The following is a 26,966-nucleotide window of genomic DNA, read 5'->3' as shown; positions in this document are numbered from 1 at the left end:
TTCATTTTTGGGTGAACTAACCCTTTAAAGCTACACTGTGTGATATTTTCTCCCATCTAGTGGTGAAAAGGTATATGACCATCCAGTGAATAATTGTTTCTGCTCCTCTCAATTTCGATTTCGTTTCAACTCCTACGGTGGCCGATTTAGTCATGGCTTTCAGTTCGACCTCTTCGGTGAGTGTTGCGTCAACTCAAGTGATGAGGTAATTTTTGAAAACTATTATAATTTGCAGTTATTTAATTTACCAAATGATCTATGATCAAGTTAATCTATGTAAAATGAATAATAGAACTGAATAATAACCAGTTCATTGCTAACATCAGCTATCAGGTTCCCAGACGAATGCAAGCTCTTAGTTAAGTAACTTTTATCAGTGCTATCATTATTCTGTATATTGTACAACACCACTAGCGTAAGGCAAACAAATTATAATGCAATTAAAATATTAATCTCATGTTATCCGTCATAGAACACGGATTTATGTTATAAGGTAAACAATACTTTTTCATCATTGACGCGAGGAAAACTATCCTAGACGTCGTTCTAGTGTTATGCACAGCACACCATGATATAATTAACCAAGCAACAATAAAACTTCCAATATACACAAATAGGCTGAATTAATATTACCTGTCGAGAAGAAAGCAGGCAACGTCGGCGTTCTTTTTAAAATCGTTGCTCCTCATGAGCTCTTTCCATCTTGGAAAGGCCACTCCAGTATTTACTTTTGTCTTGTTGATTTGCCTGTCGCGTTGCCGTCTTAATTCTCTTTTCCGCTTCCTTGGCGACTCTGATACATATCCCGCAATGTTACTAGGTCCCCGACCGGGGTCGAATTCGGTAATCAATTCCGGGACGTGGTTGCTTTCACACAGAAGGCGACCCGGCAACGTTCCGGGAATATTGCGGGTCCGACGTGCAGTGTGAAAGGGGCTTAAGAGTGATGATCCTCCATCATCATATAGCAGCCTCAAGCAATCCTCCTCTTCACATGCGACACAGTGCCATCGAGTGTAAAAACGCGAAAAGCGAAGCTTGAATTTACGGGTATGTCCCTCTTTGGCTGATGTACTTTCAAGATGGAGGAGCAACATGGCGACCGCCATCCGAACCCTCAACACTTATGTATTTTCAATGGTATATTATAAAATTATGAGAATGCATTATTACTTAAAAGAAGTAAATATACATTAATGAGCACATATATTTTTGAAAGAACTAAGTGATTTTAGCTAAGAATAAACTAAAAAAGTTACACAGTGTAGCTTTAAGATGCAATGAGTCGAGAAAGATCAACAGATAAGCAGATGATGATAGAAAGAGGAAATGGTCAACGAGAATGTCAAAACAAAACATGACTGATTAGAAAGATGATTAGAGGCACATGTTAGAATAAGAAAAGCACTAACTGTGTGACTCCCCCGAAGCTCCTCTCCACAACGAACGCTGTGATTTTGTCCTTCATTTCTCCAGTCTTCTCGTCCTTCACAGGAGTCTTTGCAAACACAGTGAAGATCTCAGCAATGCCTCCATTACTAGAAACAGAAGAGGTTTATTATTATTATTAACAAGATAGCTGGGTCACACATGTGTAATAGACACATAGATACTGGGGCTGGGAATCTTTTGGTACCTGATGATTCGATTCTTGAGGTCATGATTGGGTTAAAAATCAATTCTCAATTTTGAATCAAATTTTCGATTCGATATCATAGATTTGATTCTAGTTCACCGTTTTGAGTTACTTTTCCTATTTGACTGTGGTAGACAGTTTAATAGTTAAAAAAATCCCACTGAATTAAATGTGAAACGTCCCTGCAATCATTACACACATGACTGGCAGTCTTTTGTAATAAAGCAAGGCAGACAATTTTAGTTTATTTTTGATATTAAAAATAGGAACAAAGATGCAATTACAAAACATAAGACAACTACAATAGAAAAAAATACATACGAATTAGTTAACCAAACATTAGTTAAAATGTAGTAAGAAATACAACATAAATTGAATAATCAAATGGAAAAATAAAACTATAGTTTTCACTGTATTAAATAAAAATGAACCGATACATATTAAAGCGGTGATGAATTGAGAAATCCACTTTCCCTCGAGCTTTTGATATAAAGGTCATGGTAATATAAGAATATCCTGTAAGTTTCAGAGCTGAAAACTTCCTTGTTAGTCAAAGAAAATCTTTTATAGACACCAGGCCCAGAAAACGAGGCTCTCAAATCAATGACTTAACGTATTAGAAGGGCGAAACGGCGCCTCTGTGTACTCCTGCTCCTGTGGCCACACGATTCAGGATCAGATCAGATCAAATGTTATGGGCCAGGGGGCTATGTGTTTTCCAGACCAAAATGTAAGCACATCGGCAGGCCGGTGAATCTTAAATAGTGAAATAACGTTCATTTCTTGATCTGCGTTGTTAATGTTCACTCTCTTGACTTGATATTTGAAGAGGCGCTTATCCACTGATCGGGCGGGCCAAAAATAAATCAATCGCGGGTGGATGAGAGATAAATCATCGTGTTTGTTTGATAAATACATTTTGAGCCTAAGCCCTGTCAGAGAATTATTCTGGTTACCGCTTTTAAATCAATCCCTCCCTCATGTGAATTGACCGAACTAAACAGGGCAATGAACTGAACTAGAATTTTTTTCCTTCTCCAAACCTAAAACCCAAGGGAGAAATGACGGTGTTCTGTCGATTTGTCCTACCTTGTCAGAATTTCCTACCTTAGAGCAAAATTATAGCCATGCTACCGCATCGAAAAATCCTACTGTGTGTTAGCATTTGTGACTAACTTACGTGAAATTTCCTATTGGGGAAAACTATTTTAATGGATCTGGATCAAGCAGTGTGGGAGAATATACTGTATACATATTTTTTTTGTCTAATTTTTTAATCTTTGGGATTGGGATTTTTACTGATCTATCATCAGTTATTCAATTATTAAACTAAATTTTCCAATCACAACTCTATATAGAATATTTGATTTGGTATTTTATTTTATAACTAAAAAAACAACAACTGAACTTTAACCAAAGCCCAAAGCTAGAAGATGTTACAGTTAATGTAAAAGGGTGTTTTTCTTTTCGTATTGGTGTTTTCCCAAAATGCATTATTTTTAATTTCTTTTATTTATTTATAAAAAAAAAAAAAACTTTGAGATCAAACAACATATATATATATATATATATATATATATATATATATATATATGTGGTAGGGGTTTAAAAAAATCCCTCCAGCCACAAGTATGAGCAATAAAACCACAATGCTTGCTAAGCTCCAGTAATTGTAACAGTTCTTCACACTACTAAACTTAGTGTATTTAGTTACTCATATGCTAAAATGCGGTGTAAACATTCTTGGGATGTTCCTAGGCTTCAATGAGCAACACACACATGAGAGATACTGATGTCTTTGATACAGAAATTACATTGTCATACCAAGATAAGAAAACCCCTTTGACAAGCACACAAATGGCTCAGGGACGAGAAACTCTGTTTTGAATGACTGTACAAATCTGAGAGAGGCGATTAATAGTAAGGTGACATAATCCAACCATTTTTAGCTGGACATAGACCAGTCTGTGTTGTGTTCAGTGATGCCACCTAGTGGCCACAAGAGATGTGTCCCCATCTCCATCTGTGTCTACATGATGCGAGTTGCCGTTTGTGTGTGAGTGTTAATGATAACACAAACCTGATCCAGATCTTGCTTCCATTCAGGGTGTAGTACTGTCCGCAGGGGGAGCGGACTGCATTGGTTTTAATGGAGGCTGCATCAGAACCGCTCGCAGGTTCAGTAAGACAGAAGGCAGCAATGTTCTCTCCTACCAGAAACACACACCACAGAGTTACGATTCAACAACCATAGGCAATATTCAGATTAGTGGTTGCCATTTAGTTTTTCAATTTTAAAGTCTTACATTTTTAGATTTGGTCAGGTATATATAAAAACATTTTAACATTTGTGAAAAGCACAGTAATTCTGGATTTCTAGTTTTTGTTAATTTCTTATTAATACCGTTAGGTTCTAACAAAATTGACAGTGAACTTTGTAAATACAGTAGCCAGAAGTGACTGAAGTGACCCTATAAGTTCGATTAAACCATCAAAATGTGAGGAAAATATTGTATATATTAATTTTTGTAATATATTATATATGAGTGAAGAACAAAATACTAAACTTAAGGTATTTATCTGACAGAATTTTTGGCAAAAAAAGGCAAACTACAGCTGCAAGTTTTATTTTACCATGCAAAAACGTTTATGCAAACGTTGGCATAAAAAGGCATTTTTTCCTCATATCTTGATTTTTAGGGACATTCTAACTGCATTCTTTAGGCTTCGTCACACGTCGAGCTGTCGCCCTGCATTCTTCATCAATCAACTGTATGAAATGAAAGATGGCCTTAAGTAGGTCAGGGGCGGGGCAAGTGGGTTAAATGCATAATTTTTTTTATTATTATTAATTCATAGTAACTAATTCATCTAATTAACGTGTTAAATCCACAGCCTTCAAGGGATAGTTCCCCCAAAAATGATGTTTATCTGCTTACCCCCAGTGCATACAAAGGGGTAAGCAGACAAACGTGTGTTTGTTTCTTCAGCAGAACACAAATGAAGATTTTTAACTCCAACCGTTGCTTGTATAATGCATGTCAGTGGGATCTAATTCTAATTATCCATTAAATTATCCATACATTTTCATTTTTGGGTGAACTATCCCTTTAATAGTAATACAACAGGCTATGATTTTACCCCCCAATATTTTTTTTTACCCTAGTTTTAGATGTGTTTTGTGTGTTTCCCACGGCATCCACATTAAACAAATGGTGCCACCTGGTCTTTTTGCCGCTCAGTGGGCGTAACCAGCGTTTTTGAATGAATCTCTTGACAGAATGACTAAATGCCAAATATATATTTTAACAGTCACGTGTCGCCACCTACTGGTGTAACGATGCCATTGATGTGAAGGGCAAAGTTACTAAAGTAATTTGAATTATTTAGATCGCTACCATAGACATCAGTGTTTATATCAAAACTATAGACTTTAATCCCAGTACTTCTGTGATATGAATGCGTGTAAAATATGAATATTTATTACAGACATAATGATATTGTGTGGTTGAAAAGACATGTGACTTCTGGTGTGATTTTCAAAAAGTTTAATAGAGGCAGGTGAAAGGTTGCCATTTAGAAATGAGATTGCCTTGGTGTTTGAATCGAGACTGTGGTCTTTTAATGATTAATCTTGCAGCTCTAATATATGCCAAGTTAAAGTCCCAACTAAAAATGGCAGCAGTGGTAATGTGTGTTCTTTACACTATACTGAATCTCACTCACCGGTGGCCAGCTTCGGAAGGTACTTCTCTTTCTGCTGGGGGTTTCCAAAAAGCAGGATGCCCTTGAACCCAATGGACTGATGGGCACCAAGAGTGATGCCCACACCCAGATCATGCATCCCAACAACCTCCACCAACCTGGCGTACTGCAAAGGAGCAGGCAGATGCAGAATATTATATTCACGTGTATCTCTAGGCTTCTGCTCGTTTATGTATCTGCCTCCGACCCAAATGGATCAGTGATCTTACCTGTGTGTTGGTGAGGCCGAGACCACCAAGATCTGCGGGCACCTGAAGGCCAAAAGCTCCCATCTCCTTCAGGCCCTCCATTGTGTGATCCTCCACTTTCTCCAGAGCATCATTCTTCATGGGGTCATTCACCTCCTGCAAACACACATCGACACATTGCAAAAAAGGTAAAACCCTCTACGCATGCCAACTGCCTATGTATTTCCACTCAAATCCGTTCCACACCAGCTTCCAGTATAGGTTTTTCCCATAGCAAACTCTTTCTTTCATATTTCTAATAACATTTAATCACAACTAATAACAATTTGTTCATATGTAATTTATTCCGGTGATGTAAAACTGTATTTTCAGCATCATTACTCCAGTCTTCAGTGACATGATCCTTCAGAAATCACTCAAACCCTTTTCGGTTGGTAATTGTTTCTCACGTGGAAGTCCAGGAAAATTCATTTGCATGCCACCTCAGTGATAAAACTTGTGCGTTCGGCTGGTGATTTATTCACAGTGGAGGAGCGAGTTGTGTGATCCCGCACACCTGGGAATGCACCGCTCACCAATCTGGCTCGGATGCCGGGGTTACACCCCTTCTTTTTATCGAAGGACATCCTGGGATTTTTACTGACCACAGAAAGCCAGGACCTCGGTTAAACGTCTCATCCGAAGAGTTATTTCCAAAAGGATTTGCTATATTTTGTCTATGCTTCCATAGACCTCAGTGTTTACATCCAAACTATCAACTTTTATCCCAGTACTTCTGTGACGATTTGAATATTTGTAACATAGAAATAATGATATTGTGTGGTTGAAACGATTATTTATGAGGCTATTTCATATGATGCATGATACCCGCTCTCTCTAGGTCAGAGGCAGCACCAATGCAGATCTGAATGATCTGGTGATAATTGTGATTAATTTAATAGACACAGGTAAATCAGGTTATTTAGAAATGAGATTGCATTGGTGTTTGAATCGAGATTGCAATCTTTTAACGATTAATCGTGTAGCTCTATAATCAATGTTAAACAAACAACTGAGCTGAATGTTGTTTATTAAAGTAATGCTAATAATGTTTTAGTAAAGAGATATTTGTTAAGGTGGGCTGTATCAATATTGCGTCGAATTGTTATGGGACACTTCATCAAGATTTATTGTGTGCTTAATGTTGTCACTCAGTGTTTGAGTTTTCAATTTAACGAAATTTAACAATTTAATTTTTAATTAATTACGCAAAAAAATAAATAACATCATTTTAACCACACTTATTTTTGCACCGCTGAACGTTTTTCAATGAATGAGTTTCATTATATATATATATATATATTAGTGTTGTCACGATACCAAAATTATGACTTCAATACGATACCAGACTAAAATATCGATACTAAATCGATACCACAGTAAAAAAAAATGCTTAATATGACAACAGAACTTATTATTATTCATTGATATTTTTTACTAAAAATTCACGTGGCCAGCATGCTCCTTAGGGTTGGGCATCGTTTTGATTTGAACAATTATTGATCAATTGATCAATTACTATTAAAATTATCTCACAAATTTTTGCTTTTTGTTGCAATAGCTTACACACAGCACAAGAAAGCTTGATTTCGAATGGTAAATTGAATTTAAAAAGACGAGTAAACAGTAATGAAATAAGAACAAATAAAAATAGAATAGAAGATTCAAATTCAATAGACTGCTTTATTTTTTTTAGGTAGGTCTAACATTCAGCTAAGAAACTGAATTAAAAAAATAATTAAAACAACACTGGATAATGTTCTTTGTAAAAAATTCAATAGCGTACGGATGAAACTATTAAAGTTACACAAGTTGATCGGTCAAGAGCAGTTGATTGTTTGTCTTTTTGTAGTTTGAATAACAAATGACTGCGGTCCCTTTAAGACTAACGGACGCATGGATCCTAAACACTGTTCCTGTTACTCGTTCTTCCTGAACTGTTTGCGACTGTGTTTACGTTAATACTCTTCCAGATGTGCACTGATAGTTCTTTGAGTGTATTTGACCAATAATAAGCTGGAAAAAAAAGCAAATGTTTGCACTTGTATCATGTCAGAGGCGGCTTTATTACGGTAGGCTATGTGTGTGCGCTTCAGATGTGAGCACGAAATCTGCGGGGATTAGTAGAATTAATTTATGTGCAATCCCGCGCGAAATTCAGACCGATCACACACTAACACTAACACACTGTCATGAGGAAAAAGTCCAGCAGAACGCGCGTTCGCCGTGCTCAGAGGTTAAACGGGCTGAGTGAGAATATGCCGGTGTGTGTGTCAACTCGCTGACGGTCAGAGAGGAGAGCGCAGCTAGTATCGATACTGTAAAAACTGAGAATCATATCGTTTTAGATATTCCAGTATCGATACATATCGAAATATCGATATTTTTGACAACACACACACACATAATATATATATATATATATATATATATATATATATATATATATATATATATATATATATATATATACACACATTTAGGAAAATACTAAAGAATACATTACTATAGAAATGTAGGTGAATTAAACTTACTTCAAAAAACTTGCTGCATGGCCCAACCAACTCGTGGAGGAACTGCGATTGCTCTTCATTGAGCACTGCAAGGGGGAATGAGAAAAGATTCAGGGCACAAACGACAGTAAACACACAGAGTGTGAGTATAATGAACAACAATAGTACAGCAATTGGTAAGAGCAATGAAAACAATAAAATCAGTTTAATTCAACATTTTACAATTTTGGCGAATAATATCTAGCGGTGATATCAACTAGGGCTGGGCGATAAATCGATTTTATGAATTAATTCGAGTTTTTAGTTTACGACGATTTTTGTGAATGAAAATCGGTTTTCTCTTTCAAATCCGCCGACGCTCCCCTCTGAGCTCCCGTAATGGCTCAGCCCTCCCCGCGCGCGTTTGCCACAGAGGTACACAAACAACAAGGATCGCGTCTAACAACATAGTGTCATTCGTAATTGGTTCAGTTTTACACAGAACAATTAACAATATGTGTGTTTGAAGTCTGAACGGAACCGCGCTAGGCGCTACTCATTTAAAGCTGCGCTGACACGAACGCAGCGCGAGCTCACACACGGGCCAATCTCGTGACAGACACGATACACAGCGCTGGTGATCCAGTGAGAGAGCGTTTAAATCAACACACCATCGCTACTGTGATCTAGTGGAAGCGGTCGGGGCAGAATTCTGTTATAAACCACAGATATCAGATCAAACAGAGCTGTGCGAAGGTCAGGGGTTTCAGTCACAAAACACCAACATTTACCACGATTGTACTGTAGTAAAACCACATGGATTTAATGTTGTTGTTGTCATTATTTATCTCAGGATTCGTACAACCTTTTGAGATTGAAATTCAAGCACTTTCCAATGGTTTTCAAGAGCTTCACACTTATTTCCAGCACTTCAAAGCTCTAGATATCCGATTGTAATGTTATTTTTAATGTGATGGTTTGTAAAACTAAAAGTTTAAAGGGGTCTTGTGAAAGAAATAGTCGAATGTTTTTTTTAGTTTATTTTTTTTAAATGTGTAATCCATTTTGTAGCATTTTTATTTTAAAAAAGATATGAAATGCCCACCACTATAACCAGCAGAAGAGCACTTATTGATTTATTAGCGATTTTCACTCCCTAATGTATGGAGAAAAGTACGAAGTCACAGTCTCAGGAAAAACTAAACTTTTCTTCAAATTGTGACTAAATTACAGTAAAGTAAAGAGCTCCTTTAATAATCACTGAAGCTGTCGATCAGTTCAGTGTGAGACTATTGAAGAACAATGCTAATCTATATTTAATAAGAGCATTAGGCTACATTTAAATTTTCCCTATACTTTTTTTGCACATTACTGTTGTTAATAAAAGTTAATTTTATCTGCATATCAATTCATAAACATTTGATATGTATACTGTTTATTGCAAAAGATATGGTGCCCATTTATACTGTGGAATAGTTGGGGATTATTCACATGCGGAAAGTTTTGCACCCCAGGTGGCACTTCTACCAAGCTGCAAATATTTAATTTTACCTAAACAAAATAAAGTTAAAACTTGTTTTGAACAATTTCTTTGTCATCTGCAGACTGATTTTAAGTAGGAGGGGGAAAAAATCGTTTTAAATCGTAAATCGAATTTTTGGTGAAAAAATCGGGGATTTTTTTTTTGGGCCATATCGCCCAGCCCTAATATCAACCCATATAAAATATCTTTTGGTGCAGACAAAGAAAACTTGGGAGTCACCTGAGGGGAAGGGGAACACCTGAGAAGTGCTGATCTGCCCTTTAAACATGTTCACAGCAAAAGATTTTGATTCCTGAAGGGGGAAAAAAAAGAGTTATGATAAATATATATAATACTATATCACATAATAAATAAATAACAATAATATATCTCTATATTATATTGAAGTCATGAAAGCATGTGGCATCACATGTATAATAACTTTTGAAAATATCAGAATTTTATTTATCATAAGTAGTTAAAGAGTAAATGCACAATGTGTCTCAATCTGGCACATAATGCCGGTACACATGGCACACACATGGCAATACATTTCCCCCCCAAACATGCACGAGAATTGATACAGAAACGCAAGATCAAGCGTCAGACAGGAGTTGGATTTCTTCCTGTTAAACTTTATGCATGCAAGAGGCTTGTGATCAAAGTTGCAAAATATATCTTCTTCCCTAATATATAGTAATCAAAAAGCTGTGTAGTACATCCGAGTTCGAAGTCTGCGCCTAAAAATTGCGTACTTATTTTAACTAAGTAATTACTTCACGACCGCTAAAAAGAATGATCTATATAGATGAATGTAATCTGCACACACTACACTCGACATATTGTCATTATCATGTGACCTACCAGTGCTAGTTATGTCGCTTGACTGGCATTCACAAATCCCCTCCTGTGGCCGCATGGGATAGTTAAGTGTCACACTTCAGATCTCAAAAGAAGTAGTAGTTCATCCGGGTACATTCTGCCTACTCTTTTATGAGTACTCTGAATTAAGACACCGACATGTAAAGAAGTCAGTCAGATACTGTTTTTCGCCTACTATATAGTAAAGAAGGATGTGATTTTGGATGCAGCCATTGCATTTATAATACAGTAGGTGAAAAGTACACGGATGACCTAAAACTTCCGGCAAGATTTTAAAGAGCGCATTCAATGGACACTTTACAATCCCATAAGGCCACGGGAGAGGGGTTATGAAGAGAGGTGAAGCTACACAACTGACCATGACAACAAGGTGGATGCAGTATGTCCGAATTTCATTCATACCATATTCATACTATATAGAACTTGCTTTTTTTTTAATGGTCACAAAGTTTCAAAAAGGAAGAATTTTGCACACAACCAATGAAACTTTTACAGGTGCCAGATTCTATAAAGCATGAATGGAAGTAAACAAAAATCTGCACACTGCTGTTGCTGCTCCCAAAGATTTATTAAAAAAGACAAGGTTTTGACCCAAAGGGTCTTCGTCAAGTCTCAAATGTTTTTAACCAAATGTAGTACCTACTATACTATACCTCCTTCTGCAGAAAACTATGCGATTGTGAGGGGAGTAGGCTGCACTGACTGACGTAATGTTTTTTTTTGTGAGAGAGTGACATTTTCAAATGTTTAAAATAAAATGACTGTGGAGGATTTAAAGGTGCACTATGTAGTATTTTTGCAGTAAAATATCCAAAAACCACTAGTCCAGTGTTATATATTTTGTTCAGTTGAGTATCTACAATATCCCAAATGTTTCCAACTCTTTGTAAATTGTGAGAAAGTTGCTATTTTAACCAAGGACCGGGACGTGTCAGCATAGCGTCTGAGGAAGTCGCCTGTCAATCGCGTCATATCTGCGCTACCCTCGGTTTCGGGTTTTATTTGGCAGGGTTTTATTTATTTTTACAACACACTTAAATGTATCTAATATGATAAACAGAGCTGCATTACCTCATAATCATAACCGGAAGAGCGGGAGCCGTGTGTTTGTGTAACAATCGCTCCCGCGGCCGTACTCAGCTCCACAACACTCGGTCCTGCTCTGCTTCACACTACAGTAACGTTAATAACCGCATCCATGAACATGATTTCTGCCCGAGTCCTGTTTTCCACCGGCTGTGAGGTGAAGACCACATGTCCCAAGATGCTGCGCTCACACTTGGCGTCATCAAACTACACCTTTGTTTTGAATAGGCGCCCTCCAGTGGACGGAAAGTTGCATAGTGCACCTTTAAGGAAACGTCGCTTTTCTGCTAAAATTACTTATTTATAGCTATTAAAAACACTTAATTTATTTACTTAGGTATTTATTTATTTTGCTCTATTGTTGAATGATATGAAATTGTTTATTTAACGATTTGCTTACAATACAATTGCTAAAGAAATATTTTCTCAGTGTTTTAGTGGATGTACTATAACAGAGGTCTAGCTTTGTTAAAAAAACTAGATGTTCTATTAGGATTTGGATTGTTAACCTTAAAAAAGTTGAGATGTGAATATTTTATATTTTAATTGTAATGTTTTCAGTAACAATACTCTTAGATCTTTTTAACACATTTAAAACCCTTCCGCGGATTTTTAAAATCCCCAAAAAAGGTCTGCAGATTCAACGTGGCCCTGCTTAACCTTCCCTTGGCTTGTATCTTGCGCTCTCATTGGCTGTAGGTGACGACATCATAAACCATTATGTCAAAACATTTCACACTGCATGACTTTGAGATCATACACACTATGTGATTGTTACATATGTGAATGAGCACCACTTTGCCTCTGATTTCAGGAATTTGTCCGCAGTTTTTCACAAAATCTGGGCTAAAATTTGTGTAGTGTGCGTATAACACTCACGTACCACAAGGGCCGTCTTATCAACCTTCTCAGCTGTCGCGGCGGCGTCACTGCCGACTACATTCTTGTCCAGGACAGCCTTGGATGAAATAAGAGCAAGTTATCGGTTTATTTATATGCATGTAAGAAAATAGCACAGAAATCTACATAATCAAACATAATTAACCAGATAAATGAGAATGACTTCACATTTGCCGTCGGTATGGTCAGGGATTCCCTAGTTCTTCTGCTGAAAAACCCTTTCAATTTAAGACGATTCAATTCAAGGACAGCATGACACAAAGAGACATGTAAAGATTTCCATGGCTTGACATTGTGACAAAAAAGGCTGCCATGTAGAGCAAAGAGCAAAGACAAGGATCAGATAACCTTTGCTTATAAAACCTTCCCTCACACACAAACAAACAAATAACCTCCTCTTAAACGAACCAGTGTTATACTGAATCAATCATAATAACATTTCATATTTTCACTACCGTCATACAGCATTTTGGCATAGGTCAAACAATATTTACATAACACGCAAGACCACATGGCGAAACGCCGAGTGCCAAGCTCCCGTGTGTCATGTGAACTGGACGTGAACTTTACTCCAGATTTATATTTAATGGGTGTCTGAGGACAAGCACCTGTTTTCTTTCCATGGGACCTGACAGGATTGACTACAGCATGATCTGTTCTGGTCACAAAGCACAGTCTGTGACATAACCTACATTTGATAATGATCCATCATGATGAATTGCGATTGATCTCACCTCTGCATGGCTTGAATAAAGACGAGCATTCGGCACTGCCACGAGAGCCCCAGTTTGGCGCTGCGCTCTGATGAAGCAGAGAAAATCAGAAATAATCATATAACAGTGATATAAAATGTTGCTCAGTCATATATTGTCTTTAAATCTGCTGCATGTTTCTCCACACACACACACACACATATATATATAACACCTAATATACTTGTATATAAAGCACAGAAATTGATACAATGTAGATGGCACCGTTTCTTATTATAGGTCAAGTTCATTTTTAAACATTTATTTTTACACTTATTTTACTTTCAACTTGGTTAAGTAATAGTTACAGACCTTTTTACGCTAAATTATATAATTTGAGGGCTATTTATGAAAAATACGTCCCGGAATACCTGATTTTGATTGGTCAGTAACATTCTTAAAGGGATAGCCGTTAGTTCACCCAAAAATGAGAATTCTGTCAGCATTTACTCGCCCTCTAGTTGTTCCAAACCTTGACTTCCATAGTATTTTCCCTACAATTAAAGTTAATGGGGTCCATCAACTGTTTAGTTCTCATATTCTTCAAAATATCTTCTTTAGTGTTCAGCAGATTAATGAAATTTATACAAAGTTAATTGGAAAAACTTGAAGGTGAGTAAATGGTGACGAATTTTCATTTTTGGGTGAACTATCCCTTTAAGACAAATCGGCCGTAACCAATTTCCTACACTATTGTGTTATTTCTAAAAGGCGAGTTTAAGAATTTCAAGTAAATTAACCAAAGGTCAAAGGAAAAAAATTGTATTTAGCTCCTCTGGGAATCAATTGTATCTCTGTTTAATTGAGTTAGTGGGTTTATCCGCATATTTGTATCTACGTTGCAACTAACGAAAATATGTTATTCTAGTTAACGATCATAACCTTGCTCGACCTGATTGAAAACAGTCTCACCCTGTAACAGCTGGCTGTAGACGGAGGACCGAGCTGCAGATCGCAGGACTTTGAGTAACTTTACGCAGCAACATGATGATTATTTCTTGCCAAACGTTGTTTATCTCCCGTGAAGAGGAAGTGTCAAACTTGCCTACGAATCGAAGACCAATTAAAAAGTCAATAAACAAAAGGAAGAACAATGTCCGGCAAGATCAGTTATGGACTGAGCGTCCTACAATGTAGCAGAACCGGTTTTATTTCGCCCTTGACCGCGGACCAGAGACCCTCCTCCCGAGGACGGTGACGCGACGCTACACTTCTGCTACAAAACACGTTTGAAATAGCGATCAAAATAATCAAACAACACTGTCAAACGACGAGGTCCTCTGATTCACTGCACGGCTTACTGACTACCGGAAGTACATGTCCTTTGCTTTAGCGCCAGCAGTCACGTAACACTGATCTCAGATCAGATTTTAGACGCTTTGTGGGAGGAGATACAATGCGGCTCAAGTTTCCTTATATCACAGTGAAACGATACGGAATATAAACTAGCTATTTTTTATATTTTAGAAAGCGATAACATTTTCGCTGTATTTAATAGCTCTTACGAAAATTAACCATGGTGTTAGTACAAAAAAAAAAACATTATTGTAGTTAAACCATTGTAACCCACACATTAACCATGGTTTTACTACACTAACCGTAGTTTAACCATATTTGTAATAAAACTGTGGCTATACAAATGGTAATCAATCCGAAGAAGAAGAAGAAGAAGAAGAAGAAGAAGAAGAAGAAGAAAAGTTAGCCTATAAGCCTACACTTTTATCCTGGTTAATTTCCGTAAGTGAAAAAAATCATTAGGCATATGATAATTACTTTTTTTTATTCAATAAAATTAATATAGCCTAATTCCCATTTGTTTAGTAATAATCATTATTATCTTTGATATTTAAATACGGAATTACTTTTAAAGATATTCAAGCTATTTATTTAAATAAGATTATTTGGGACATAAAAAAAAACATGATTCCAATCAACAGCTGAAAAAAAAAGTATGATTTATACAACAATAATTATTATTAATATTTATTTATATTGATATTGACACACACACAACTACTACTCTCAAAATAAAACTATTAGCTAAAGTAGCATATCCCTTATACACTAACAATTACATACCTAATAAATAACCTTTACCTATTTAACGGATACTTCTAAACCCATGGCAACACAAATAACCAATTAAATCCAACATTTATTATTGTTTTGTTTGATTTAAATTAATATTTCTTAGGGTAGATCATTTTCTGTATAGGCCCGTACCTATACAGTCTTAATTCGAAAAAAGATATTAAACATTGTCTAGTTTGAACAAAATGAACAGAAAGATAACAGAAAAATATCAAAACAACAAAATTGTTATTAATATTTTAAAACATTTTAAAAACAGACCTGGAAACATGTAGGTCCGGTGTTAAATGATAATTATCCAGAATTATTTAATGTTACTCTGAAGTGATGGGTCTGCAGAGATGACTATATTAAACTAACATAAATGACTATATTAGCTTATATATTTTATTATAACTTCTACCAAAAAAACATTCAGAAAATGATTTACTCACCCTCATGTTATTCCAAAACTGCATGGGACTGTTTTTTTGTTTTTTTTGGTAAACAAAAAGGAAAACATCACGTTACAAATTCGCAATGCCACTGATTTTTGGCATGTGTTGTTAGTGATCCCAAAGGAATGGCTCCATTATTCGGGATGGAGGATACACTGGAAGCGAAAATTTTGCATTCAAAAACCATCATTAAATTTCAACAACCTGAAGGGATTCTCTGTGTAAGTTCATACATGTGTATAACACTGGTACATTAGTGTTCAAGGCCGTCCGTAGGGCGGTGCAACTGGTGCGACCGCATCTGGCCCCGTGCATTAGGGGGCCCCATGGAAGGTGATCCCAAACTGACTGAAGGGGGACAACCCCACCCTTGTAGGCGATTGTGAACAAACAAACCAAGAGGGGCCCGCTTCCTCTAAGGCTGTGCTTATACTTGCTATTAAGATGCGTTTTGGTTGATCGTATTAAGTTGACAAGAGAGACGCATTCCCGTTTACACCTTACACCTTTTAATCCATCTCTTTTGTCCACTTTCAACAACTTCTGTCCTGATTTCTTTGAGGGGAGGGTCTAACGTGTTTTTTTTCCAGATATTTGGTCTAATGGAGAAAACAAACTCACACTATTTACGTATAAACTCGAAAGCAGACGATGGCAAAACACACAGAGAGGATCAGCTTTCCTTTCTGCTCTGATAGCCACAAGATCACTCTGAACACTGAGTGTGTGTAAGAAATCAGGAATGTGAGAGAACATTGTTCTTGGTATGTTTTTCCCTTTTGAGTCTTCAGCCGTCAAGGGTTAAATCCTGTCTGGCTAGCGCGCTTCTCATAATGTTTATGGATTAAGTCAGTAGGTGGAGAGTAGGTGTCTTTTGTGGCTTTTTGAACATTCGACCACATGAGCGTTTACACTACGAAAGCAATCCAGTCAAATGTGTTTTTGGCTCTGGAAGTGGTCTAAAGTGGACAAGCTCAAAGCATTATAGACCCCATTTACACCGGTATTAAGTGTGGTCCACTAAATCAACTAAAACGCATTTTAATACCAGCTGTAAATGGGGCCTAACTCGCACCCGGCCCGCTCCATGTCTGCTAGTGATATACTGTATATGATTTCCTGTGTTAAACAGTAGTACCTAAAATAAAGATTGTAACTAAAACACAAATATGAGACATCATCATCAAACACTTGACAATTTTTAGAGAACAAACGACTAGTTTCAGAGTTAATTCTATCATACATTTATTTGGAGTAAGGACATGCAAAAGTGACAGAATCTGATGATATTCAAAATGTAACACTTGAACATGGCATTTCATTGAGACTCTGTCTTAATATAGCACTTGCATACTTGGACTTGTATATCTATAAACTCATATAAAAAGGCGCTATGATTATCAGCCATACAAAGAGATTAAAAAAAGCTCTGGAGTAGAGAAAAAAAAAAGCAATTCTACCCAGAAAGTACCTTTTATGAGGTTAAAACTTCCTCTGTGTGTACCATTTTAGTACAATCATTTTATAGTCTGCCTATTTGCGAGGGTCTTTGAAAGAGACTGCTTTCTAAGACCAGGAACCAGAACAATTAGTGAAACTCAGAAAATGACAACCCAATATTTGTTTCCATAAACCCTGGCTCCATTCAGCAGTACAAAGACAGTTTACAAAGGCAATTTTTAAAGCACACAGTACACAGTACATTAGAGAAAAGCTTTCAGAATTCCTTGGTACACTTTAAAATACTACTTAAAAAAACAAGAAACATCTGATCAACTGTTTCAAACATTTGAATCCTTTTGAAGGTTTTTGAAGGCATGGCTTTTATTATGGTAATTTAGAGTTATTTATTTGCGTTCCAGTGGATTTCATGTCCTAATGATGGTCATTTTAAAGGTGTGTAAAGCAAACTTAAATTTCCTTTTTTTAAATATTTTCTGGAAAGTCAGGAGCCTTCTTAGATCTTAATCAAAGGTTTTCCATCAATTTGTGAAAACGTTTAAATGGATAATTCACCCAAAAAGTTTTTCCAAACCTGAATGAGTTTCTTTCTCCTGTTGAACGCAAAAACGATATTTAGAAGAATGATGGGAAGCAGAAAGCTGACGGCACCCATTGACTTTCATAGTATTTTTTTCTCCCTACTATTGAAGTCAATGGGTGCCGTCAACTCTTCTATTACAAACATCCTTCAGGACATCATCTTTTGTGCTCAACAGAAGAAAGAACAACATAAGGACGAGTAAGTAAATGACACAACTTTCATTTTGGGTGAACTACCTCTTTAAGGAATCTAACAACACTTGGAAAAAGAATGAGCCAATTCTTTCCACCGTGAAACAGTCGTTCAGAAGGCCAGACCGTGTTGTGGTTAATACCATAAAGACAAAATGGATTTTGAAGTCTGCTATGCAAGACTTCCTACCCTTCCATAAACCCTGTTCCTACCGTCAAGAACAAACACTAAAGCCGATAATACACAAGGCAACTTTTTGAGTAATGTTGCTGAAAGATGTTGCTTGGGCACTTTCCCATTGAGAATGGGACCCAAATTTCTATCTACATTGCTCAAAAAGTTGCCCTGTGTATCATTAGCTTAACTCTAAAGAGCTGCACTGATACAGTAAACTACATCTCTGTCAGTCACAGAGCAGAACTCACAGTTATCACGTGATCACAAACCTCTCAGCATTTATTCCTTCACCACGCATCAACGGTTACATCCTTCATTACATCACATCCACAAAAAACTCACTGGGGTTGCCCATGGCCAAGTGGAAAGACTGCCTGGAGGCGGTAAGCTCAGGCGGGACGGAGCCCAGGTCTCGGGTTGGAGGAGCTCCTGGAGGCCCACCAGGGGTGCCGGAGGGCAGCAAGGCATGATGGGGCGGCAAAGTTGGTGTTTGTGGGTGTGGCGCTCCAAGTGCTAGGTGTGGGTGTTGGGGCACCATCATCACCATCATCGGGTTGTAAGGGATGGGGATTCCCGGGGGATATGGGGTGAGGTGAGCGGACGGGACGCGGTGGTGCGAGCGCTGACTCGAGCGGCTGTGTTCGCTGGGCGTGGCTGAGCCGTGGTCTCGTCTCAGGCCGCTGCGAACAGAGTAATCTGATTCGCTGCCGCTGCCAGAACGCGAGTCAGCCCCGCCCCCACTGGGAGATTTATCATCACGTACGCTACCGCCAACTGTACTGCCAGATACACTTTTACTTCCTCTTCTCTTCTCTCCATCACTGCGTGTGGAGCCACTACTGTGACTCCCTGATAGAAAGAAAGACGAAAACAACAGGTGTTAATAGGCACAAAGGGCCATTTTATGATTAATTGAAATACATTTCTTACATACAGTTCCTTTAATAATAATACACTTTATTTGTATGCTTTAGCTTAAAGTGCCCCTATTATGCTATTACCTTTCATGCAGTGTGTAATATTGCCGTTTGTGAATGTAAAAGGTCAAAGTGATTAAAGTGCATAACAAATATTGTCTCCTAATAGAAAGAATTGATTCTGAACTGCTGAAACGAGTCGTCAGTAATTCCAGTCTCACTTCCTGATACAAACCTATGTAACAATGTAATACATTTGCTTAATGCCAGTCTATGCTCTTCATTGGCCGCCCACGTATGTCTACTTTGACCCTCAAACTCTGTAGTTGTAGCTGAGACTGGAAGAGTTTGGTTCGTGTTGTCGACATGTCGAGAAGATGCCGTTTTCATCGCTGAGAATACACTCTACTGCACTTCAAAAGAATGAGGACTCGCGCTGGATTTGAAACGGTTTGTAACACTGTGTATCAAGTTCTGAGGAAGTCGCTGGAGCTGAAATTCAGATATGGTAATAGGCGTTGTTAGTGTTGTCGACAGTGTTGTGCAAGTTACTTCCAAACTGTAATATATTATAGATTACTTATTACTGCTATTTAAAAGTAATTCTTTACATTACAATATTACTGTCTCAGAATTGTAATGCGTTACATTACTCCTGTATTACTTTTGAGTTACTTTCACCAAAATAACTACAGAAGTAGCTCTTAACATTCTCAAATGTAGGCTACCAGAGAGCATTTCACATCCAGTAGAAGGCGATATGATGAAGCATAATGACATGGGCCATCCAGGCTAACAATAGAGAATTGGCAAAGTGAATGCTCAAGACAATGCAAGAAATAATGACAATCCAGTTCTGTTATAAGTATTGAAGAGGCAATGTGATTATCTGGCAGTATCTGGGAATAGCTTAGGTCTGTTTATAGACACAACAGAACTGTGTAAACTCTACGTTATGACAATATGCGCATTTGTTCTTTTCTTATTGTTGCGACATCGATAGTTATTTCGGTTTTAGACAAAGGTTGCATTTGACTGCATTTGCATTTGACTTACGTTCTTGTCCTTATCTGTGATAAACTCTATGCAGATCCATCTCGTGAATGTACAGTAGGGATGTGATGTGACGGTGTGGACATTTTCCCACCGGTTAATCAAAGTGTGATGTGACAACACTGCTAATAACGGTATCTGGGCTTTTAAATCACTAATTCTATCTAACCGAAAGGAACATGCGCACCGCCGCTTGGGCATTAATAACGGGAGCGGATGCAAAGCGAGTGCTTTCAATGAATTCCTATTAAAGTTATGCTTCCATATGAACTGAACACGCGCCAGTGCGCGCACACCGTGAATGACAGCTCGTCAGTAGCCTAAATGCTCTGTGCGGCAAAGCAGATAGTTTCGGTTTAGAATTGCCCTATTCTTAATGAAATATACAACACAATAAAAAAACTCCCTTTAATAGACGCTTTTACATTTCACTTTGAAACCAAATCTTCCGCGATCAACTGTCAGCTCAAGCTCTGACTCCTGCTGCGTTTACTGCGGCACGATCGGATCATGCTTAGCAGACACCTTCAGGTTTTATTTGAACGGTCTGTTCTCTAACTGAACTAAATTACTTTATTACAAAAAAAAAATCAAAATGACGGTGTCACGGTGTGCAGTAGGCTAGTCTTATTCTGTCATCTTCACCCAAGTGTTTAGTTTGGCTCAGCAGCGCATGCCTCGTCCTTCGACGCGCTTGCCCATATGCTATTCTTTGAAACGACAGAGCCTTTAAACCAATTCTTTAGCCACTATTCCACTAGCCAGCGTGAGCAGAGGCTGAAATCATGCCTGCGGCACTTCTGTAAAATGCGTAATAACTTGCATTTTTCATTGTATCGCGCTTTTCCCCCCTTTTCCTTTTCCGTTTTATTATATTGTAATGGGGGGGGGGGGGGCAAGCGTTACTGAAAATGTACCGAGTAAAATATTACTGAAAATTGATTAGTAATGCCTTACACTACTGCGTTACAGCAAAAAGTAATAAGTTACTGTAATGCATTACTTTTGTAATGCGTTACTCCCAACACTGGTTGTCGATCAAATCACAACAGACTGGGCCATCTGACCAATCAGAGCAGAGTAGACTCTTGGAAAGGAGGAGTTTCGAGAGACTGAATCTTCAAACAAACCGTTTTCAGATTTTGAGAAATTAGGTAATGTGCAATGAATGTTAAGAGAAACTACGTTTTGTTTTCTTTTTTACCTTTGATGCATGTAAACCTATTATAGGCTCCAAAACAAAATCAGGAATCTTTAAAGTTCCACTGAAATCAAAATTTAAGTTTTTTAGCTTTTAGTATGACTGTGTTAGCCTTAAAGTTATGAATAAGCTGGTATGTTCCAAAACTATGCATTTTAGGAGATAAGCATTCAAAATTTACTGTCTCCCACTTCCGATAAAACGAATCTCAGATTTTGGTGACATCATCGCAGACTTCACTTTCTTGTCAAATCTTCTGTCCAATCAAAATGCTCTCTAGAATCTAAAGCCCGCCCCAAACACTGCCGAAGCTGCGAACACTGCCGAACACTGCCAGATTATGATGGTAAACGGTTAGAGGAAACTGGCTTTACCAAACAGAGAACGAGAAAGGTCCGCTCTTGCGCTCTAGTCAAACTGTATATTAACGAAACGCTATTGGCTGTTTCAAAAAAGGGGAGGAGCTGCTAACAGCTGGAGCCGTTTCAGGGGAAATCACGTCAACACATTGAATAATGCGGCGCGTTTCAAGGCACTTCAGTGGGCCTTTAATATAGTATAATAGGGGCACTTTGAAGTGTTTCACAAGTCTGAGTGTTTTGTCAATGTAGCCCTTTACCTTCACTGTGCTGGCTGCCTGCGCTGCCTGGGCCGTAGCTGTAGTTGGAGAGCTCGTGGTAGGGAGGAGGCTGGGTGGAATAAGGGTGAGGGTACTGGTACGTGAAAGAGTGGAGCAGGGGCCATGGTGTCGCCCCTGGCAGCGGAAGAGGGGCCAAAGTGTCCTGGTCTGAAGCGCCACTGGATCCATCGTTATCGTTAAGAGAAAGGTTGGCCATGTCTGAGAGGGAAAAGTAGTGAGGGACTGTGTTACGGAAAAAGACTTTCTTTAAAATGTTATCTAAAAGAAAAGCTGGTTCTACTTACAATTTTCACAGTTACTAAAGTCTCCAAATATGTAATAACACTGTTCAGAGAAGGTGATCTTGTTAACAGTATGTCTGATGAAACCAGCCTTTAGTAGGTTACTGGCATATTTACGAGCTTCCCGTCTGTCCTGAAACCCTTCAATGTGATGGTACAACCACTCAACCACATCTGAACCTATATAAACACAATCACAAAGCCAGAGAAAAACAAACATGAGATTATATTTAAAGACCTGCAAACTCCTCAAAGTAAAAAAGGTGACAGTGTCCGGCGGGGGCCGGGGGAAAGACTATATATATATATATATATATATATATATATATATATATATATATATATATATATATATATATATATATATGAATCTTTTCAAGATTCTGACGCAAGTGAGCTAAGATTCCGATTGGCCCAGAGAAATGCCAGTTATAAGAATTATCCAATAATGTTTTGCATGTTGTAGAATGATTTTGAATGGTAACTTAGAAACCTTTAAAAGACAGGCCTACTTTGAGCTAAGAGGTTGTTCATCAATGATATTTGCTTCTGTTGAAGCCACCAGCCAGCATTGTTTCAGCTTAATTTTAAAATAATTGTTTAACAGCGGAATTCCTGGTGAAAAACTACATTACCCATGATGCTGTACATAATGTACTTTCCTGGTGAAAAACTACATTACCCATGATGCTGTACATAATGTACTTTCCTGGTGAAAAACTACATTACCCATGATGCTGTACATAATGTACTTTCCTGGTGAAAAACTACATTACCCACAATGCTGTACAGAATGTACTTTCTTGGTGAAAAACTACATTACCTATGATGCTATACAGAAATATTTGCATATTTTGCAAAAATATTAATTAGCTTATTTTTATACGTGGGTCAATGACGAATAAGGTTTTCAAGATTATTTTTTTTTTTTTTTAAGCAAAACGGTTTTAAAATGCATTTTTATGTCCAAACAAATGTTTGATGTTTCTTCATATTGGTTTTACAGCTTTATAGGCAGCATTAATTCATTATTAAACAAGATTTCTGATTTTACCACCCAGAAAATGTCAGGTGGTGCGACCATATATTAATTTAAATAAATATACATTTAATGTACTTAGCACTACTGAGAACTTGTAAATATCAGTCCTTGTAGTGTCTTAAATGCATATTGCATTGTAAATTCCCCTTTCATTTCTTTATTTGTTGTCTTTTTTATTCCAATTCATATAAATGGCTACTTTTCTATGTGTTCAAACACCAATTTTTCGATAAGGAGTTTTTATATTTGTTTTTAATTGTTAAAATGATTTGTATATGTTATATAAAGTTTTACAGTTATATTTCTTACTTTATTTTGCAATTGCCGTGTAAATTGATACATTTAAATGAAAATATGCTGGTCGCACCACCTGACATTTCAAACTCAATTAAAATCAAACAGGCATTAATTTGGACACCTATAAAAATGTTTGACCATGTGCTCAAGGTTATACATAATTTTTTTTAATCAAATACACATTTTAATAATAACAACACATTTTCAAAGTTTTCCAGGGGTCATACCGCCTGACATGATAAGTTGAATCAACCTTATCATTATTCAAAAATGTCAAATTATCTAATATTTATGGGAGGGTGACTAACCTTGTCACTGCATCAAATGGGTCCTCTAGGGTCTTTTGTGTAATGTCATATGCTGTCACATGGTTTTCTTAAAGGAGCATTGCCTAAAATTGCGTTTTTATGTCGGTCGCCCTCCCTGACATTTGGAGAAGTAAATTTTTCGGACAAAAGTTTTTTAAGTATTAAAATAGTTTTGAAATAGGACTGATACACCATTTTCCCTCATTTAAAATGACTTTAACATAAAATCATGCCAAACTATTTAATTAAGAATTTTAATGACAAAATTAACCTTTTTATTGCAGTTTTGTTCTCTGGTTGCAGGTTCGGACGGTCGCACCGCCTGACATTTTTGGTCTTTCAAACACAAAAACTCAAAAACATCAATTGAATATCAATAAAATGAAAAAGGTTTCTTATAAAGGAGATATTGTAGATCAGTTTGATATATGACATGTATTTTTTAAAATTATGTTTAGAAAAATAAATCATTTGGACACAAAAAATACATGTCATTGACCCACATATAATCAACATTTATGAGTAATTTTATATTTCTCAATCATTTTCAATTTCATCATACTGTTCGCACTGCTTCATGGGACTGTAGTTCTTTCCCTCACTAAAGCTTTTAAGTACACAGGCTTTGTCCGATTCTTTTGCTTCAAATCAAAGTTTGTAGTGTTGTATTTCACCTCCTAGCTGATTGAAGAAAAATGTATGAATAAAATACTTCTGGAACCAGCGCTGCTGATAAACGGGGCGGGAACTGTTACACTCAATTATGATGTAGTAGTATGCCTACTCTTCTGCTAGACAGTCAAAAGTGTGTACTTTTTCTTCACAAAACCCATAAAAAGGCTATAGTCTAAGTAGCCGAATTGGGATGCAGCAAGTGTGTAAATACAGTGTCAGGTACAACTGGACAAGTCTCTGACCTAGGAAAGCATTGGGAATGGTGATCTTCAGCCACATTCGGTCTCTGACCTCCAGACCGGACTCTGGAGATGCCATGGCCTTCGCAACAGATGCCATGTCAGAGCGAAGAGACAGGTTAAACTCGTCAAAGCCTACAGACAGAGAAAAAACGTTGTTAAAATAATGGGGCTAAAATAGTGTGTACTCTTAAAGGGGTGGTTGCATGCGATGTCAGTTGTTTAACTTTAGTTAGTGTGTAATGTTGCTGCTTGAGCATAAACAGTATCTGCAAAGTTACAGCGTTGAAAGTTCAATGCAAACGGAGATATTGTCTTTTAAAGTTATGGCAGTTTATTGCCTACAAAAGCGGCCGGTTTGGACTACAACGAGCTTCTTCCTGGGTTGGTGACATCATAAACCCTCGCTAGTCTCCGCAGATGTATAGAATACACCGTTTGAAAAGAAAAAAAGAAGAAGTATTAAGACACTGTTATACTGCGCCCCATAAACACAACCAAGCCTAGAAAAAAACATGGAACCACCCATTTAAAACAAAGGTCTAGGATGAGTAAAGAAGAAGAAATAAGTGTAATACTTACGTTCGGTTTCAGTGACGGATGAGCTGGAGGTGATTGTGCTGCTAGGGTAGGACGGAAATGCCCCAGTGAGAGCTACCGAATGATTGATCCATGCTGCTGGGTCTATGGGCCGGATTGGCTCATCTGACGGAGAAGATGGGCAGGACATTAGATAAACAGATCTCAAACATCTCATCATCATTAAAAACTAAATTATACATTTACACCATTGTTCAAAAGTTGGGGGCGGCAAAACTTTTAAATGTTTTTGAAAGAGGTCTTTTTCCTTCAGAAATCATTCTGATATGATGATTTTATTATTTATTATGAATGATGAAAACAGTTGTGCTGCTTTGTTTCAAATTTATTTGATAAATGGATTTGATAAATAGATTTTTTTTATATAACAGTTTCTTTACTGACACATTTTATTTTAAAGCATCCTTAATAATAAGTGTTTATTTCTTTTAAAAAGTATATATACACAAATTATGCCAGCCTCCATTTATTGTATATATATATATATATATATATATATATTGTGTTGGTCCCACTTTTGCTGCCAAAACAGCCCTGACCTGTCGACGCATGGACTCCACTAGACCCCTAAGGTTGTGCAATCTGGTATCTGTGGCACCAGGTGTGGTATCTGGCACCAAGATGTTAGCAGCAGATCGTTTAAGTCCTGTAAGTTGCGAGGTGGGGCCTCCATGGATTGGACTTGTTTGTTCAGCACATCCCACAGAAGCTCGATTGGATTGAGATTATGTAACATTACCTATACATAGCTGCCTACATATATAAAGTGAGACTTACTGCGTGGCAGGGTGAAATAGCCTTGAGGAGCAGGATCCCAACATTTTGCCACAGTCAGAGTGATGGGTCTAAGAGATTTAAAGTGATAGTTTAACATTGCAGGATTTATTAAGGCCCATTCACACCAAGAACGAAAACTATAATGATAACTCCATTAGCGTCCACACCAGCAGATTATATAGTTTTGTTTATTATACAGTTTAAATTATTTCTCAAAAAAAACTTTTATCATTCATCAGCCAGAAAAAATCATTCCGAAAGTGATTCTAGTGATATTGTTTCTCTGTGCCGTTGTCATTATAGTTGTGGTGTGGTGCTGCTTTATATTTAGAATGATTTTTAAAACTACATCTTTATAGTTATCATCTTTAGTGTAAACAGGCCTTTACTGTTTACTAATGTATCATAGTGTGAAACAACTGTACTCCTACTGTGAGGCTCCCTTCATGTCATTTCAGAATAAGTGCATTTACAAAATAGCTTTTTATTTATGAGACAAGTAAACATAAACAGCACACTGCAAAAAAATGCTTTTCTTACTAAGTATTTTTGTCCTGTTTTTAGTCCAAAACATCTAAAAAATCTTAAAACAAGAAGCATTTACTAGACAAGCATAAGTAATTGTCTTGTTTTGGGAAAAAATAACTAAAAAATAAGAGAGAAAAATAATCTGCCAATGGAGTAAGAAAAATAATCATCATCCACTGGAAGATTATTTTGCTTATTTTAAGCA

General features: G+C 37.2%; 2 protein-coding genes across 5 annotated transcripts in view; both read right to left on the bottom strand.

The window, feature by feature from the left end:
* Nucleotides 1–14,582, bottom strand: part of acadvl (acyl-CoA dehydrogenase very long chain) — a 32,244-nt gene extending 17,662 nt beyond the window's left edge. The window contains exons 1-10 of one of the 3 annotated variants that reach the window (XM_067446147.1): nucleotides 14,393–14,582; nucleotides 14,175–14,307; nucleotides 13,245–13,311; nucleotides 12,494–12,568; nucleotides 9,883–9,955; nucleotides 8,163–8,227; nucleotides 5,611–5,745; nucleotides 5,363–5,507; nucleotides 3,717–3,846; nucleotides 1,413–1,538 (exon numbers count right to left, since the gene is read on the bottom strand). In XM_067446147.1, coding sequence (XP_067302248.1) covers nucleotides 1,413–1,538; nucleotides 3,717–3,846; nucleotides 5,363–5,507; nucleotides 5,611–5,745; nucleotides 8,163–8,227; nucleotides 9,883–9,955; nucleotides 12,494–12,568; nucleotides 13,245–13,311; nucleotides 14,175–14,248 — 890 coding nt within the window. In that variant the 5' untranslated portion in view covers nucleotides 14,249–14,307; nucleotides 14,393–14,582. Of the gene's footprint in view, nucleotides 1–1,412; nucleotides 1,539–3,716; nucleotides 3,847–5,362; nucleotides 5,508–5,610; nucleotides 5,746–8,162; nucleotides 8,228–9,882; nucleotides 9,956–12,493; nucleotides 12,569–13,244; nucleotides 13,312–14,174 lie in introns of all 3 variants that reach the window. The other 2 variants (XM_067446153.1, XM_067446141.1) reach the window with 2 other exon arrangements.
* A 2,436-nt stretch (nucleotides 14,583–17,018) lies between these two features.
* Nucleotides 17,019–26,966, bottom strand: part of dvl2 (dishevelled segment polarity protein 2) — a 39,609-nt gene continuing 29,661 nt past the window's right edge. For both annotated transcript variants that reach the window (XM_067446122.1, XM_067446130.1), the window contains exons 10-15: nucleotides 26,234–26,301; nucleotides 25,439–25,561; nucleotides 24,860–24,991; nucleotides 22,299–22,475; nucleotides 21,994–22,212; nucleotides 17,019–19,052 (exon numbers count right to left, since the gene is read on the bottom strand). In XM_067446122.1, coding sequence (XP_067302223.1) covers nucleotides 18,520–19,052; nucleotides 21,994–22,212; nucleotides 22,299–22,475; nucleotides 24,860–24,991; nucleotides 25,439–25,561; nucleotides 26,234–26,301 — 1,252 coding nt within the window. In that variant the 3' untranslated portion in view covers nucleotides 17,019–18,519. The remainder of the gene's footprint in view (nucleotides 19,053–21,993; nucleotides 22,213–22,298; nucleotides 22,476–24,859; nucleotides 24,992–25,438; nucleotides 25,562–26,233; nucleotides 26,302–26,966) is intronic.

The sequence above is a fragment of the Pseudorasbora parva genome, chromosome 1 (assembly GCF_024679245.1).
Source record: "Pseudorasbora parva isolate DD20220531a chromosome 1, ASM2467924v1, whole genome shotgun sequence".
Classification (NCBI taxonomy): Eukaryota; Metazoa; Chordata; class Actinopteri; order Cypriniformes; family Gobionidae; genus Pseudorasbora; species Pseudorasbora parva.
The sequence above is the reverse complement of the archived record's forward strand: the minus strand, read 5'-3'. Positions and strand labels throughout refer to the sequence as shown.